The 15892-nt window shown below is 35.6% G+C and overlaps 2 protein-coding genes and 1 long non-coding RNA gene across 3 annotated transcripts; all 3 read left to right on the top strand.

The window, feature by feature from the left end:
* Positions 1-1207: 1207 nt before the first annotated feature.
* LOC111398053 (protein FAR1-RELATED SEQUENCE 5-like) lies at positions 1208-3908 on the top strand. Its single transcript, XM_023025008.1, has 4 exons — positions 1208-1211; positions 2082-3170; positions 3246-3493; positions 3846-3908. Exons 1-4 carry the CDS (start codon positions 1208-1210, stop codon positions 3906-3908), a joined length of 1404 nt encoding a protein of 467 aa, XP_022880776.1.
* Positions 3909-13419: 9511 nt separating this feature from the next.
* On the top strand, positions 13420-13866 carry LOC111397719. Its single transcript, XR_002703316.1, has 3 exons — positions 13420-13548; positions 13644-13716; positions 13807-13866. It is a non-coding gene; the product is annotated as an uncharacterized LOC111397719 (long non-coding RNA).
* A 695-nt stretch (positions 13867-14561) lies between these two features.
* On the top strand, positions 14562-15506 carry LOC111398052. Its single transcript, XM_023025007.1, has 3 exons — positions 14562-14975; positions 15063-15195; positions 15280-15506. Exons 1-3 carry the CDS (start codon positions 14562-14564, stop codon positions 15504-15506), a joined length of 774 nt encoding a protein of 257 aa, XP_022880775.1.
* The last annotated feature ends 386 nt before the right edge of the window (positions 15507-15892 follow it).

The raw sequence follows: 15892 nt of genomic DNA, 5'->3' as shown, positions 1-15892 counted from the left end.
AACAACTATGGATCAAGATACGCTTCGGCCTTTTGAATCTTCTCTTTGATTTCAACATGGAGAATCTATGTATTTTGTGAAAGGATTTATAAAACTTTGGCTCCTTTCAATATCCCAGAGTCTCATCCTTGCATGGCATTTTCAGAAGCTGAAAAGAGAGAATAAGAGGGAGAGAATAGATAGAATTTGGGATAGAATATCAATTTATTTCACTATCAAAATTGTTTGAATTACATCGCATAAGGCCCTTTATACAGGGTTTCAAGAATCCTATTCCAAGTAGAAAATATATAATAAAAGCTATTAAATCAAACCCTTAATTATGTTTCCTAAAATAAATGTCAAAATTGGAAGGTAAATAAATAATTTTCTCTTATGATAATCCATTAATGACTTTGCATGGTTATAAATAAAATAAGTTATTCAGTTTATTGCGTCCTTGTAATATAATCCTTTAATTGTAATTTCAGGAGTCGAAATACTACCTTGCTGTAGCAATCAGATGGTTAGATGGCCTACTCAATAGAGACATTGGCATCACCGAAATCTAGTAAAACAATGGTATCATCTGATTGCTTTTGTTGCTTTTGAATGCTCATGGAAGAATAAACACATAAATAACATTCTGCATTTGTCATGCTGAGCCAAATCTGTTGCATAGTGAGATCTGTTGACATGACAATTCTACAACTTGAGTAGTGATATAAGTACAGGAAGTCATTACAGGAGCACTATAGATTTTCAAATTTTGATGACGTGGCACACTTAAAAAAAAACACAAAAACAAGAAAACAAAAATGCGGGAGGGCGCAGCATTTCAGCCCACTCTTCTCCCAAAATTGGCATCGACTCCCGCCACTAACGACTCCCCCGTGTCGTCCTACCAAAATTCCGGGTGAAGTGACTGACGCATCTCCGAGCATTTTCCGACGCCATTCTCATCAAGAACTCCAAAATCTTCAGTCACCCAAAATGGCAGACAAAGGTATTGTTTCATCTTCTTTGTTGGGTTGTCAATGTGTCCAAAATCTGCAGTCACCAAACCCTCTTTCCCTTTACCCAGAAAATAATCCCTTTTTATTACTCTTTTCATTCTTGCATCTTCGTTGATTTCGAGTTTTTCTCCAGCATAAAATATAAATGTTGCTTACATAAATTCTTCCCGTTTGTGCATTTCCTTGTTTTGGTTGCTTTTATGCTTTATTGGATGGGTAAGCAATTAAGTGGGCAGCAATGGAGGAAGATTTTTCCCTGGTTTATGTTGAGTTTTAATTAACTACAGGGGCAGCAATTAAGGGTTGCGTCATTTGAAGGAGTTTTCCCTGCTTTATGTTGTATCAAACATGGCTAAATAAGAAATACTAGGGAAAAAATTGAAAGATAAGAAGATACCAAAGGTAACTTACCAAGCGTAATCTGCCATAGTCGAAACCATCTTGAAGTCTTTAACAGTAATAATTTTTGAGGCGTGGAGAAAGGACTCGAGAACTAATAATTTCACTCCTTGAGTAAATGAAAGTTGTATCCTTGTTGAGTGCGGTCATCTTCAGTCTACTGTTCGATTCCCTAAAGGCTAAGCGAGTAAAAAACTAAAAACTGGAGTGTCTATAAGATTAGAAAAGAATAACTTATGGAATAGAAAGTATGAGAAAAGACATTTCCAGTTCTTGTAAAATAAGAGCAATTAAAAAAAATAATCTAAAAGTGAGTTCTAAATTTTAGAAATTTTAACATTCTGCTAAATTAAAATTCGTGCTGAATTTTTATTATTATTTCCCTGCTAATTCACATTCCCATAAATTTTCATGGTTAAAGATCATGAAGATCACACTAAATTAACCTCTTCAATGGTTTAATCATATAGAGAAACCACCTGGGTTTTCAAATTTTTTTTGGTTCACAGTCTAATTTGAAAAATGATGTGTCTCAAATATTGGGATTCAAATTAAATTGAGTAGAGTGGGCTTTGATTTGATATTCATTTGGCTGTACATGATATTGCAATTTTGATTATCTCTGTACATATATATTTTTGATTATCTCTGTACATATAAATCTCTCATTTTTTTTACTCTATTCAGGAAAAGAAATTATGGAAGATGAGAATCATGATGTGTTGGCTGACTATGACAGCGAGAATATCCAGCATAATTTGAACATATTGGACAATGAAAATGTAGCAGGAGATGTTGCCTCTGAGCCTGAGGTAGGCATGATGTTTAATGATGAGAATGAAATGTTGGCGTTCTACAAAAGATATGCTTACGCTGTAGGCTTTCTAGTTCGAAAAAGGAATTCGAAAAAAGGTGATGATGGAGTTATGAGATACGTGACTTTCACATGTAGTCGCAAAGGGCGAAGGAATTATGCTACAGGCGGTTCATTGAAGCCGCTACCAACAATTCAGACTGATTGCAAAGCAAGAATATCTATGTCCTTAGATAATCTTGGAGTTTGGAGAATTAACAAAGTGTACCTTGATCATAATCATAAGACAAGTCCTTCAAAGTCTAGATTGTACCGATGCAGCCGAATTTTGAGTGCGAGTGTGAAGCGAAAACTCCAAGTGAATGATATGGCAGGAATTCCCTTACACAAGAGCTACAACTCCGCAGTTGGGGAAGCAGGTGGGTATGAGAATACGACTTTTCTGGAGAGAGATTGTCGGAACTATGTTGACCAAGAGAGACGATTACGCCTTGGAGAAGGAGATGCCATTGCATTACAGGCGTACTTTTCAAAGATGCAGGCAAGGTGGTCAGGATTTTTTTTTAGTATGGATTTAGATGGTGAGTCACGACTAAAGAATGTTTCCTGGGCAGATAACAAATGCAGGCAAGCTTACAAAGAATTTGGTGATGTGGTCACTTTCGATACCACGTATATAACAAATAAGTATGCCATACCCTTCGCCCCTTTTGTTGGGGTGAATCATCATGGACAAAGTACACTACTCGGTTGTGGGTTGTTATCAAATGAAGAAACAGGGACTTTTGTGTGGTTATTCAGGACGTGGCTTGAGTGCATGCATGGTGAAGCACCCAGAGGGATCATTACTGATCAAGATCGGGCAATGCAAAATGCCATTGAAATAGTTTTTCTGAAAACGAAGCACAGATGGTGTCTTTGGCACATTATGAAGAAATTGCCAGAAAAGTTTGGCTACCACAGTTAGAAGAGCTCAATTTTTGCTGCTATACATGGGTTGGTGTATGACTCAAATATTGTTGACGAATTCGAAGAAGGTTGGAGATCGATGCTTGATACATATGACTTACATGATAATGATTGGTTATCGAGATTGTATGAGAATAGGAATCGATGGGTTCCATGTTATTTGAAGACTACATTCTTGGCAGGGATGTCAACAACCCAACGATCTGAGAGTATGAATACATTTTTTGATGGGTACGTGCATTTAAAGACTTCGTTGAAGCAGTTCGTGGAACAATATGAAAGAGCACTGAGAAGTAAAGTTGAGAAAGAGTTCCAGGTCGATTTCAGGTCATTTTCCCAAATGGTGCCCTGTGCAACGACATTTGAAATGGAAAAACAATTTCAAACAGTATACACCATTTCGAAGTTCAAGGAAGTTCAACAAGAGTTCATTGGGAAAGTATATTGTGACATCGTATCTGAAAATACCAATGATCATTTTTGGACGACCTACGATGTGCGGTAACATGTTGTATATCAGGAGCATAGGAAGAAGAAAACTTTTCACGTGTCACTTCGGAGGGAGTCATGCGAGTTGATTTGTAGTTGTCATCTATTTGAGTTTCGAGGAATCATTTGCAAGCATGTGATCGCAATATTGATTCGTAATGACATTATGACGATGCCAGATAGGTATATACTCAGGAGGTGGAGAAGAGATGTCAGTAGAGCACACACAAGGGTTGCAGTAAATTACGATGGATTGGTGAGTACCCCCGAACAGTTGAGGTATGGCTTTTTCAGAGGTTGCAGACCTTGCAGCAAATGATGACAGTTGGACCCGTAGTATAATGGATTGGATAAAATCTCAAGCATCAGCTTTGCGGATGTCGATATCGAGTATCCGAAACGCTGGCTGTTTGCAAAATATGACAAACATGGGCTCGACTTGTAACGATTTACTGAATACTAGCACCACCAGCATATTAGACCCTATATCATCAAGCAGAAAGGGTGCGCCTACGAAACGTCGGCGGAAGGGTCCATTGGAAAAGGTAATTTTCGAAATTATTTTTATGGAAATTTGCGTGCACAAAATGATTATTTTTATTGCTAAACATCCAGGTCACTTCATTGTCAAACAAGGGGAAAAAATCGAGAGCTAGGCCTTGTTGTACACAAGAGGCAACACCAACTGTCCAGGCATCTCAACCTTCTCAGAGTTCTAGGCCGTCACCCTTATCATCGTCACAAAACCTATTGGTGAGTAAATTGTTTTAGGTCCGCTACACGGTCAAAGTTGCTTAAAATTGTGTTTTTCCATGTAGGCCTACAATGCTAGTCAGACGTTGCCACCAACAAATGTCATAATCAATGCTCAAGGTAATATATTGCTCGGGTTTCATACGTATTTATGTCTGATAATTTCGTATATTGCGACATTGTAACTATTTATCTTTTCACTTAGGTGATGTCATGCCAAACTACTCTCAACATTTGCCCAGTGAAGGTTCCACAGGCTTCTTTTGACTGGTGGCCGTGGAGGGGAGAAAAAGATTATTGCAACTTTTTGATCGAACGGAATTTTGGTCTCGAGTTTTGATCGAATGAAGAAAAATATTGGCACTAGAATTAATTCATTTTGGTGATCTATAGCTTGGTTTATGTTAAAAGTCACACTACTTTATAGAATTTTGATGTTGCAAGTTTTTGACAGTTCATAAGCCTATTGATAGTTCTTCCAATTACGCTTTGTTTATGTTAAAAGTCACACTAAATTCATTTATTGCTTGTCGGATTCAATGTTCTTTATCTGTTGTGTTGTGTCTTTTACTAGACTTTTGCAATGCTTTTATGCTTCAAGTTTTTTTTGAATTTATGCATTTGTAGGCTTCTAATGGCACAGATTATTTAACACAAATTGTGTTGTTGAACAACTGGTCACTGCCATTTTTTGCATTCTTGCTACCCTAAATTTTTATTTATCTATCACATAATCCAGGCAAGGTCACTGCCATCTTTTTGGACAAATATTGATCCCAGGATTGCTTACTTCAGTGGCTAAATGACAGTAATGCCCACCAATGCGAGGTCTGTTTATTGATGTCCACTTAGTTTTTTTTGGTGTTGTTAGACATCGGTTGTGAATTGGGATAATTTTGTGAAAACTTCTTGTGTGGTTCACCTGTGGCTAACTTAATTTATGGTGTTTTTTGATTAGTTGAAATCCTTTAAAGCCGTTCACTGAATTTTGTGTTGTTAGACACCAGAAAACTTGTTTTTTGATTAATTTTTTGGTGTTGTTAGACATCAGAGTGTTTTTTATATTTCTTTCATATAAGTCATGAATTTTGTGTTAGTGCTTTGTGGAAAGCTTATAGCATTACTCTAAAGGTACGGATTTTTATGGAATTATGACAGCAGTTCTTAATCATTTTTACGTTGCTCACTCTGGTTTTGCCATGTTATAAAAAATATGCAGACACACCCATCATTTGTTGAATACCATGATTTGCTTGAAGAGTTGGAAGGAAAGTTTTCAAGCTTTCTTGTAGCCGGAGCTACTCGAGAATCTTGAAGGATGTTTGAAATCCAAGGTTTAGCTACTCCTCTCATTAATATATTCGTGATTCTGAAAGTTTTGGCTCTCCATCTGGGGCAGACGGGAGATTTTAGAGTTCTATTCGCATCATGAGCTGCATGTGGCATGAGCAACGTGATTATAGTCCTACACAAATTATTGCAAGCATTCTGTGTTTATAAACACCACACCATGTTTGCTGCCTATTTTAATTTTTTCACTTATAGAATGTGTTATTTTCTTTGCTAAATTGAGAGGAAGAGAGATGAACGGTTGTTGTAGGATTTAGTTATAAAGAATTTGTTTGAACAATGCATAGATGGTTAAATTTTGCTGCTGAAATACAATTGTTGAAAATAATATTTTTCTAAATTTGTTCAGATTGTAATCATACCATGAATTATATGCTACAAATTCATGATTCTATTTCTAACGGATATGGCTGTCGATTGTGAATTTAGCATCATCTGTGATATCCTGTCGCCCTTCTTCCTTTGCAGAGCTCCAGTAGTCCCTTCCCACATTTCCTCGCAAGCTCTCTCTGAAAATCTCGAAAGATTAAAAAAATTCATTGGATGAAAAATTAACTCTATTTTATGCATACAAAGCGCGAGGGAGTTGCAGGTGTTTCTGTGATTTGTCTCAGCTATCCTAATATTAATGTATGACTCTTCAGAAGGTTGAATGCTCACACTAGCCTATCATAAAGTTAAACAATTCAACCAACATGTTTGCAAACAAAAACGAGAAGAAGTCTATCATAAAGTTGTAGCAACCATGACATATATTACAACAAACCTAATACGAATCATGTAAAACGATCGAACAATTTTGATAAGATTATCCATACATCTTACAGCCTACAGCAACCAAGTTCAACTACAGCCTGCAGCTTACATATACATCCATAAAGCAACTTCAAATAAACCGTTCAACTTGAACCCTTCCCTTTCCCATCGCACTTTAGTGTGCCTTTTCCCTTGCTAAAACTCAAGTGCATTGATATGTCCAAGGCTCGTTTCTCGCTAATTCGAGCTAGACTGTCAAAGAGTCTTGGCAACTCTTCATCTTCAACATTGGACTCATGATTCACCGCTTCATTAATGGAACTTGACTCCCCGCTTGGAAGATCTTCGTTCACCCAGTCAAAATATCCACAATCGTTACTACAAGTGAAGAACAATCGGCCTTTGTTATGAGTATCCCGTTCGACCTCAAAACACTTTCGATATCCGTGTTTACATGAAGGACATCGGCACTTTGTTTGGCATTCTCCAAAGTAGTGAGTATTGCTTCTACAACTATGACATACTCCTAAATTCTTCCTCTCATTGTAGTCAATCTAGGCTGCAAAAACAAGTAAAGAAAGATGAATTCATCTCAATTACAAAATCCCACATCAACTAATAAACTGTATTCAATCTCAATTGCTAACATTAACACAATATCAATGTAAAAATTAAGCACTATAGGGAGGAGTAACGAGAAAGCTTAGGAAAGATATTCGAAAGGAAAGCATCGAGTTAATATTACCATATTTCCATATTTATCATCCCTCATCAGTCTTCACTCTAGCTATCCAAGAACTCGCTCTTTCTTGTATTCTCCTTTTTCCTTTTTTTACTAGATTCATTTCAACATTTGATGAAACACTTAATGCCGCGTTCCCATTACACATAAATAAACTACCGACAAAATCTCATATGCAAGGCATTACCACAAGATTCACATCAATAATAGAAGGGGGAAAGAAATACAGTTTAGGCATTACCAGCCACATGAGCTTACGAGCATTTTCATAATACGAAACTTTCAGAACCAAAACGAAGGCGTACTAAAAAAATTTATGTCGAAATCCATGTAGCATTTTCATAATTGAAACTTTCAGAACCAAAACGAAGGCGTACTAAAATTTTTTATGTCGAAATCCATGTACAATACCAGAAACAAAACTTCTTAGCGTGGCAATGGCGGGGGGCGACTGCGGCTTAGAAGATTCTCGCTGAATGCGGCGTCGATTTTCCTGTTTGCTGCCAGACTACGCTTCACGTAGCGATAGGAAAAGTGTTCTAGGTGAATAGAGAGGAAATTTCGTGGGTGATTTGGAAGAAATGAGGAAGAAATTTCCTTGGATGATTTGAGGGAAATGGAAGAGACGCCGGATTTGGGGGAAATGGGAAAACGCTTCAAACCATCTGGATAATGTTATTGCGGGTTTTGTTGCTCGGTTTTGTTTTTCTTTTTTCTTTTTTTTTTTCATTTCAAATATTGATGACGTCATTCCATTTTCGAAATTATGTACGCATTCTGTGATAACTTGCCTGTACTTGTATCATTTTTGCTACAACTTACTCTCTCATCAATAGTAAAGCCAGTGATTCTGTATCTGAAAAATCGAAGCCATTAAATCCCCTAATAAAGTGGGTTGGTTGGACTACTTAGTTTTACATTGCCTTCTTCAAAAGCACCAGCTTGAAGTCATGGACGCACCTTGAGTTGGCGAATAGTGTGACTTGTCCGATAAATTGGGTCACATAGATTTCCCGTGCTCTTCTTTTTCGTGGAAGCTGCTCTTCCAGCCTTGTCTATCTTTAAGGTTTGAGATTCCTATTTCATTCTGGAGTTGCTATTTCTAGGCATCAATATACCCATGGACAAGTTCTTATGGAAGTGTTAGTCCATTTTGAATGTTGAATACGGCATCTTGTACCGTGTAGGATGTATAATGAATAAGACTTCGGTTTCAAATCTTTCAAGACAATGTTTATTAGAAACCTAGAATGACTTGAGTCTTCTTTATATGCTGTCAATATTAATGTTATCTGGAAAGTTAGAGCCAGAAATAAAGATCTTCAACTTCTCATCCTTGATGCATGATGATCCCACTTGATGGAAACCATTAGTTTTCCACTAAAAGTCTCCTTTTTAAAGGATAAATTTGTCAAATTTTGGGGATTCAGATCTCAAAAAGAACAATCATTGGAGACTGCACCATATTTGTCAAAGGTTGGAGACAGCAGCCATAATTTCCCTCTTTCCTTAGTCCTTATGTAATCTATTGAGTATGATCCTCTTAAAAGTGGATTCATTTTTTAGCCATGTATGCATATTATTATTATTATTATTATTATTTTTTCAAGCATCAAAGCATATATTCTGCAAAATTTCTCCTTGTAAATGGTTTCTGCTGATTAGTTCTAGTTTCTTCTGCTTTGCAACAACAGGAACTGTGACGATGGTATTGAAAATACTTTCTATACAAGAGTGTCAGTTCAGTTCACCATAAAAAGAAAATTAGATGCTGCAGTGTGTGTGACAGAAAATCTCTAGCTCGATTTCATAGGCGTGTGAAGCCACTTCAAGGTGAACTGCTAGTCAACTCACTTGTTTATCATTATTTTGGCAATTGAGACTCGCTAATAAAATCTACAGAATAGAAAAGTGTTGAAAATTTGTTAGCCCCTGTTGTGTAGACATCCTGGCCCTTTTGTCTTCCATTTCTTTATTTTCTACAATTATTCAGCAAACACAACTGTTTTGTACATGTTCTCAAACCCTAACATTACTGTGTTATTTCAAGAAAATTAATCAGCAGTTTTGAGTCCCAGGAGCGGACCAGACTTTTACAACTGTGGGATCAAAAATTAAAATATAATTTTTTTAAAAAAATAATATTAATGAAAATAAGTTAATATGTATTTTGATACTTTAAAAATGTTGTATAATTATATCTTTATCAATATTATTAAATAGATTTTGCTACTTGCATAGCTTGATTTAGAGGGTGTTTGACACGTATTTTTAAGGAAAAATGAATTTTAGAATAGTAGATTGAAGGATAATGTGTGGATGAAAAGTTTTAAATTTGCGTGTAATATAATTTTAATGAAAAATGTGTGGTTGAAAAGAAAAGAGAGAAAAATACATTTTGAGAAAAATGGGAACCAAACGGGGTTTTGCCAGTTCGTTGATGAATGTTGAGCCGACAGTGAGTAAATCAAATTGAATGTGGAACGTAAATGAATTGAAATAAAATCCAAGTTTAATTAAGAAAGTAAATGAAAAATTTAAAGCAAATGCAATTCGAAAGTAATTTAAATTACATTTAATCCGTAAAGATCCTGAAATTTTTGATATCATATTCCATATAAAATTTTCTAATAAAATGATATAAATTATATTGAAAAATTTATCTTGCAAAAATAACAAACGTTAATGAAATAATTGAATTTTTTAAAAGAAAATAAGAGTTAGACGTCATTTTTGAGATGTACATTTAACGCATATTTAACTATTTTCAATATTCGTTTGGACCATTCAGTATGAAAACGATGAAATTTTTGAAATGAGTTTTTAGATGACATAGACTATTTGTGGATTCGGATAGTATACGATTGTTGAGGAATTTTGAAAGTTAGCATGTTATTGAAATTCTCGAAATACTAATTTCAAATGGTCTATTTTGACGTGTCGTAACTTTTACTATGATTGACCATTTCGAACGCCTTTAGTGAGCGAAAAATCAGGCCATAAACACTTTGAAGTGGTATTAAGAATGCAATATTTTGACATTCTGTGATGAGTGCATCAAGATAGATTGTAAAGGGATCAACTATTTTTTGAAAAAAAAAATAATAAAAAAGAAGGTCAAAGGCCAAAAAATTGTTAGGTCATTTGACCCCATGTGGGTCCGCCCATAGTTTTGACGTAAAACAAGGAGATTTCCTTCTCGGTGTTTCTCCGGATGTTAGAATTTCTGAGTATAATATATCATATAAAGGACATTGACAACACCCTGTCAACCTTAGGTTAGTTCAAGATGGACAAGGGCTTCATTTTGTGTTCTTCAAATCACCCTTTTCTTCGTCTCCTATCTTATCCCACCAGATTTTTGTCCCAGAATAGTTAGGGTGCGTTTGATTGTACACATTTTCCATGGAAAATGAGTTTTTTCCACATAATTTCCTACTTTTGTCTTGTTTGATTGATTATTTATTCCAAGGAAAATATTTTCCTTGTTTTGGTCACGTGACCACATTTTCCTTGAAAACAAGGAAAATATTTTCCTTGGGGGAAAGTGAATTTTATTTTCCATGGAATTTAATCCTTCCAAAAAATCTAGTTGGTAACCAACCACGTAAATATCTCTCTCTCTCATCTCTACCCACCCACACGTACAAATCGCTACCTACCCACCCATACGTACAAATCGCTACCTCTCTCTCTCACATCGATTCTCAGCCAGCAAGCCGTCTCTCGTCCATTCAACCGAGCCAACCAGCGTCTCTCACATTCATTCAACCGAAACACGAAGAAGAAATCGACCGACCAGGAAGGCGTCTCTCAACGATTCAACCGACCGTGTTTGAAGAAATCGACGAGATGGTAACTGCATAGATTCAGGTTACTCTCACAATATTTGATTTCTATATGTGTAATTCTTAATTAAACTGAGTACAAAGCGAACACGGATTTTTTGGAATTTGTTTTTGTTTTTTGATTTTGAGATTCCACATGATTGTATGCGAACTCGGATTCCAGAATTTTTCTCTTCTTTAATGACCCCCAATTCTGTTTCTGTGATGGGCTTTGCAAGGTGGAGGTGGAGGTGGAGGTGGAGCTGGAAAGAAATTGGGTTCGGGTTCTATAAGGTGGAGGTGGAGGTGGAATCTTGCAATTTTGTTGGCATATGTATCATTTAAGATTTCCCAGAGTTATGAAATCTTTGTCTTTATCTATACTTGCATTGGAAGACCTTGAATGAATTATGCTTTCAATGGTTGAGTTTCTTGATTAATTTAAATGTAGTATGAATGATGGGGGCTGTGGAAGTGGAGGCAGTTTGGGAATATCAAAAGAAGACATCCCTGGTATGAAGTTATGAGGAAGGAAATTCACATGATTGTTAACACTAAATAAGCTTTGATGAGGATTTACCTATCAAATAACCAACGCATTGCAAAATGGTAGATCAAATCAAAGGATAGATCCCTATTAACTCATTGATCGCATTGGGTCTGCTGGGTTTGTATGGTAGGTTGCTGCTTACTCATTAAGAAAGTAGCACAATTTAGAAAACTTAGTTTATGCTGATTAAGTTGTTAAACATGTAGGTTTAGGATACGGGAAGCGAAGATGAACCATTATTAAATAGTGATGCAGAAAGTGATGATAGTGAGTTATAAGAATATATAGTTAATTCTATTGGAGATATATCATTTTTGGTGGTTTTTACTATATCATTTTTGCTTTTTTAATATATGATTTTTGCTGGTTTTTACTGTATTACATTCAAAGAGTAATTGGAATCCAGTGGTATTTATATCGATGGTTTTGAGGGTAACATCAATTGAATAGTTCCTCACACATGTTAGTAGAATCTCAGAAATTGGTTGAGTCACTAATTTGTTCTTTAGTCTAGTAATGCTGGAATTTGTTCTTTAGTCTAGTAAAACATGTCTGTTGCACAACGATTAGATAAGATTTACATCAGTAGGACAAAAGTATAAACTAGTTATGGAATTTTATTTATTCCAATCTATCTCTATGAAAAATTTTCCTTTCTATATCGTATCTACAAGTGACATTGTGATTAATTAGTTTCAGAATGTGTTAATCGTTTATTTGAAATACCAGAAAGTTTTTTATTTTTATTTTTGACTGTAATATGTTTAACTGATTTCTGATCTTGCATTAATATGATTGTATTACAAAACCATGTGTTTCTAAATAGTTATAACACTTTGAACAAGGCTCGACATGATTAATTCCGATGGAGATCGACCAAGTAATTGATGTTTAAATGTTGCTATTTAAGTTCTTTATTTTTTGAATAACTTATCATATTTGTATCTTGAGCACTCGTCATTGAGATTGAAATCTCAAATTTCAATGACAGTGGGAATGGTTTGATTTACAATAATTTGGTTTACTGTCCAGGAAGTAAAAACAAATTCAAGAAACTAAACCCAGCTGGCGTTTTGATTGGCTTGGGTGCGTGTATTTATGGATCTATTACCAATATAATGCACAATAAATTAACCGTTGTCCATTGTGCATATTTTCCTGTAGCTACAGTTAACTTTTTATTCTGTAATGATGTTATGTTATTCTTTATAAACAAATTTTTATTGGATTTTTGTTTACGGTGGTAGTTTATAACATGGCTTCAACAACGAATCAACGTCGATGCCGATGACAACATTTATGTTTATTTTGGACAATGGTCATACAAGCGATTGTGATATATAACGAACTTAGGCGTCGTGCACGACATCTTCCAAGAGCTCCTCATAGAAATTGGAATTCTAAAAGAGAAATAACACTTACACGAATGTTTGGCACGAGTGATACAATATGTCGTGATCTCCTTAGGATGAAAATAGGTCCATTTCAAAGATTATGTGCTCGTTTGCGAACTTATGGATTGGTTGACAGTAAATACGTTCGAATTGAGGAACAAGTCGAAATTTTTCTGAATACAGTCAGGCATGACCAACGTAATCGAGCTGGATGTTTTACTTTCTTTCGCTCAGGTCAAACAATGAGTTTTTACTTTCACAGAGTCTTACACGCCTGTCTTGGACTGTATAGAGATGTTGTGATTAATGTCACTCCTCATAACTCACCATACAAAAAAAAATGTGCAGCCATGGTACTCCTTTTTTCAGTTAGTGGTTTGTAGATATTTCATCATATTTTTTAAAACTTCAATATTCACATTTATTTTGAAAAGTATTGTTTTTTAAAGGATGCCGTAGGAGCAATCGATGATACACATATAGCTGCGTATGTGCCTTTAGAGGAGCAAGGTAAATATTGCAATAGAAAGCAAGTGATTTCCCAAAATATTTTAATAGCTTGCACATTTGATATGAAATTTACGTTCGTGCTTGTTGGTTGGGAGGGATCTGCACATGATGGTCGATTGTTACGGAGTGCAATATTACGCCAAGGACATAAGCTAACAATTCCTGTTGGTAAGTTGTGTCACTATTTTGAAAACATTTCTTCCACACATAAGTTATAATAATTACCTAACTACCATCATATGAACAACTCTTTCCTAGGTAAATATTACCTTGTTGACGCTGGCTTCCCATCGGTTTCGGGTTTTCTTGCACCATACCATAGGACTCGTTATCATTGTAGAGATACCGAAGGTCAACGTCCTGAAAATAGTAAGGAGTTGTTCAATTTTCGACATTCATCTCTACGTAATGTTATTGAGCGTACAATTGGGTTGCTAAAAAAAAGATTTGCATATTTGAGATATCAACCCTATCACGACATTGACACACAAGCAAAGATAGTCCTTGCCTGTTCTGCCATCCACAACTTCTTAAGGATTGATGACGTTGAAAATGTTTGTGAGGAGGACGACTTAGATAGTAGTGATGATGAGGTTAACCCTACGCATGTTGATGTACCCGAAGATGAAACTCCAAATGCTCATATATCTTTCACAAATCAGGAAGTGTGGTCTAATAAGAGGAATGCGATTGCTGATTTAATGTGGGCTGATTATCTTCCCAATCAGAATGCGGGAATTGATTTCGATTGAAATCTTGTTTTTTTTTCTATGTAATGGATATAAACTTACTAGACTTTCATATGTAGTAATTGCTTGAATTGAAGACGTATTGGCATTAAGCATATTTTTTGTTTTTTTTCCCATGTCCTGTAATAGTTGACATAAGATTGCTAGAATTTTAAATATTGTAATTGAAATTGTTGTTATTGGAGACATTGTTGACATGCAATTTTCTTAAATGTTCTTATTTATTGGTTGACCGTAAACAATTAATCTTGCACTATACAATTCATGGCAAATACTCGACAAAGCTCTGCGGCACCTTTTCTAGTTCCTAGACCAACCCTTCATTCAGATGTGGAGGAAATAAGCTCAACCCAAGCGGATCCTAATTCTAGGAATCGTCAAATATGTTGGAGTGATGCAATGGACGGTTATATGATAACTGCACTACTACATCAAGTGTTGTCTAGTCACAAAAGAAGTGACAATGGCTTTTCATCATTTCATGTGTCCAAAGCAATCGAGAGAGTGCACAATGGATACAGAGTGATGGTGTCTGATAAGAATGTGAGGGCGCAATTGAAAACTCTGAAAAAAGAATATGTTGAAATTCGTCAGTTGTTAAGCATGAGTGGTTTTGGGTTAGATTCTCACACTGGACGTGTCATAGCCGATGTACTAGCTTGGGAGGAGTTGTTGAAGGTACAGAATTTCATTGACCAATATTACTAATATAATTTATTGTGCCCCCTAACTAGCGTAAAACATATTTCACTCTTTTTCTTGTAGGGCAAACCAGAATTTGGAAAGTGGAGGACCAAACTTTGTTCTCATTATGATGATTTGGAGGCTATTTTTGGAAATGATTCTGCTACAGGAGATCGTGCTGTAACCGGCAATGACATTTTATCCCCCGATCATGGTACGTACTAGATCAGACATAAAAATTTATATAATTCGTATTATATTAGAGATTCTAACAATTTCTTATTTTACTATTTTTTAGATGAAACTGTGCATGAAGTTGATGGTCAAAATGAGGATACAGATCCAAGCCCCATTTGCACTCCTAAGCGTAATGCCGAAGGAGGAACTAACAAAGTTCGCCGTCGACGTACCCAACCTAATGATGAGAGTCTCGTTGCCCTATCAAGCATTGCCGAATCATCCAAAAAAATTGCTATTGCTATGGAGAGTCAAGCAACATTAGATATGCTAAACCACACCAATTGACAGTTGGTTCTAGAAAAATTACAAGGCATGCGTATAGAAAAGCGTGACATAATGCAAGTAATGAAAATATTTCGATCGGATGAGAGTTTGGCTAGAGTATTTATGAGTTTGACTGATGAAGAATTCATGCGTGATTTAGTATTTGAGAATCTGGACCGTGATCCGCCTCCACTATTTTAAGATGACTTGGTTGGATAATTTAACAAACATGCGAAAGTATGACATCTATGTTGATTTTATTTGCTATTTTCTTATGATACAGATTTTTTTGGGTTTTTTCATTTTCGTTTTATGTAATACATTGGACGAAATTTCATCATTATTTATTGAATAGATTATCTGATTATTATTTATGACTGCAAAGACGAATATGTAAGTGGTAGAAA

The sequence above is a fragment of the Olea europaea genome, chromosome 7, assembly GCF_002742605.1.
Source record: "Olea europaea var. sylvestris chromosome 7, O_europaea_v1, whole genome shotgun sequence".
NCBI lineage: Eukaryota > Viridiplantae > Streptophyta > Magnoliopsida > Lamiales > Oleaceae > Olea > Olea europaea.
This window is presented reverse-complemented; position numbering and strand designations above follow the sequence as displayed.

Bases quoted from the DNA above. Each gene is read 5' to 3' on its own strand.
- LOC111398053 (XM_023025008.1), top strand. The intron at 3,171-3,245 runs GTTAGAAGAGCT...AATTCGAAGAAG, and splicing joins AGAAAAGTTTGGCTACCACA to GTTGGAGATCGATGCTTGAT. The intron at 3,494-3,845 runs GTCGATTTCAGG...TGACGATGCCAG, and splicing joins AAGTTGAGAAAGAGTTCCAG to ATAGGTATATACTCAGGAGG.
- LOC111398052 (XM_023025007.1), top strand. From the start codon at position 14,562: ATGGCAAATACTCGACAAAGCTCTGCGGCACCTTTTCTAGTTCCTAGA. The intron at 14,976-15,062 runs GTACAGAATTTC...TTTTTCTTGTAG, and splicing joins CTTGGGAGGAGTTGTTGAAG to GGCAAACCAGAATTTGGAAA. The intron at 15,196-15,279 runs GTACGTACTAGA...ACTATTTTTTAG, and splicing joins CATTTTATCCCCCGATCATG to ATGAAACTGTGCATGAAGTT.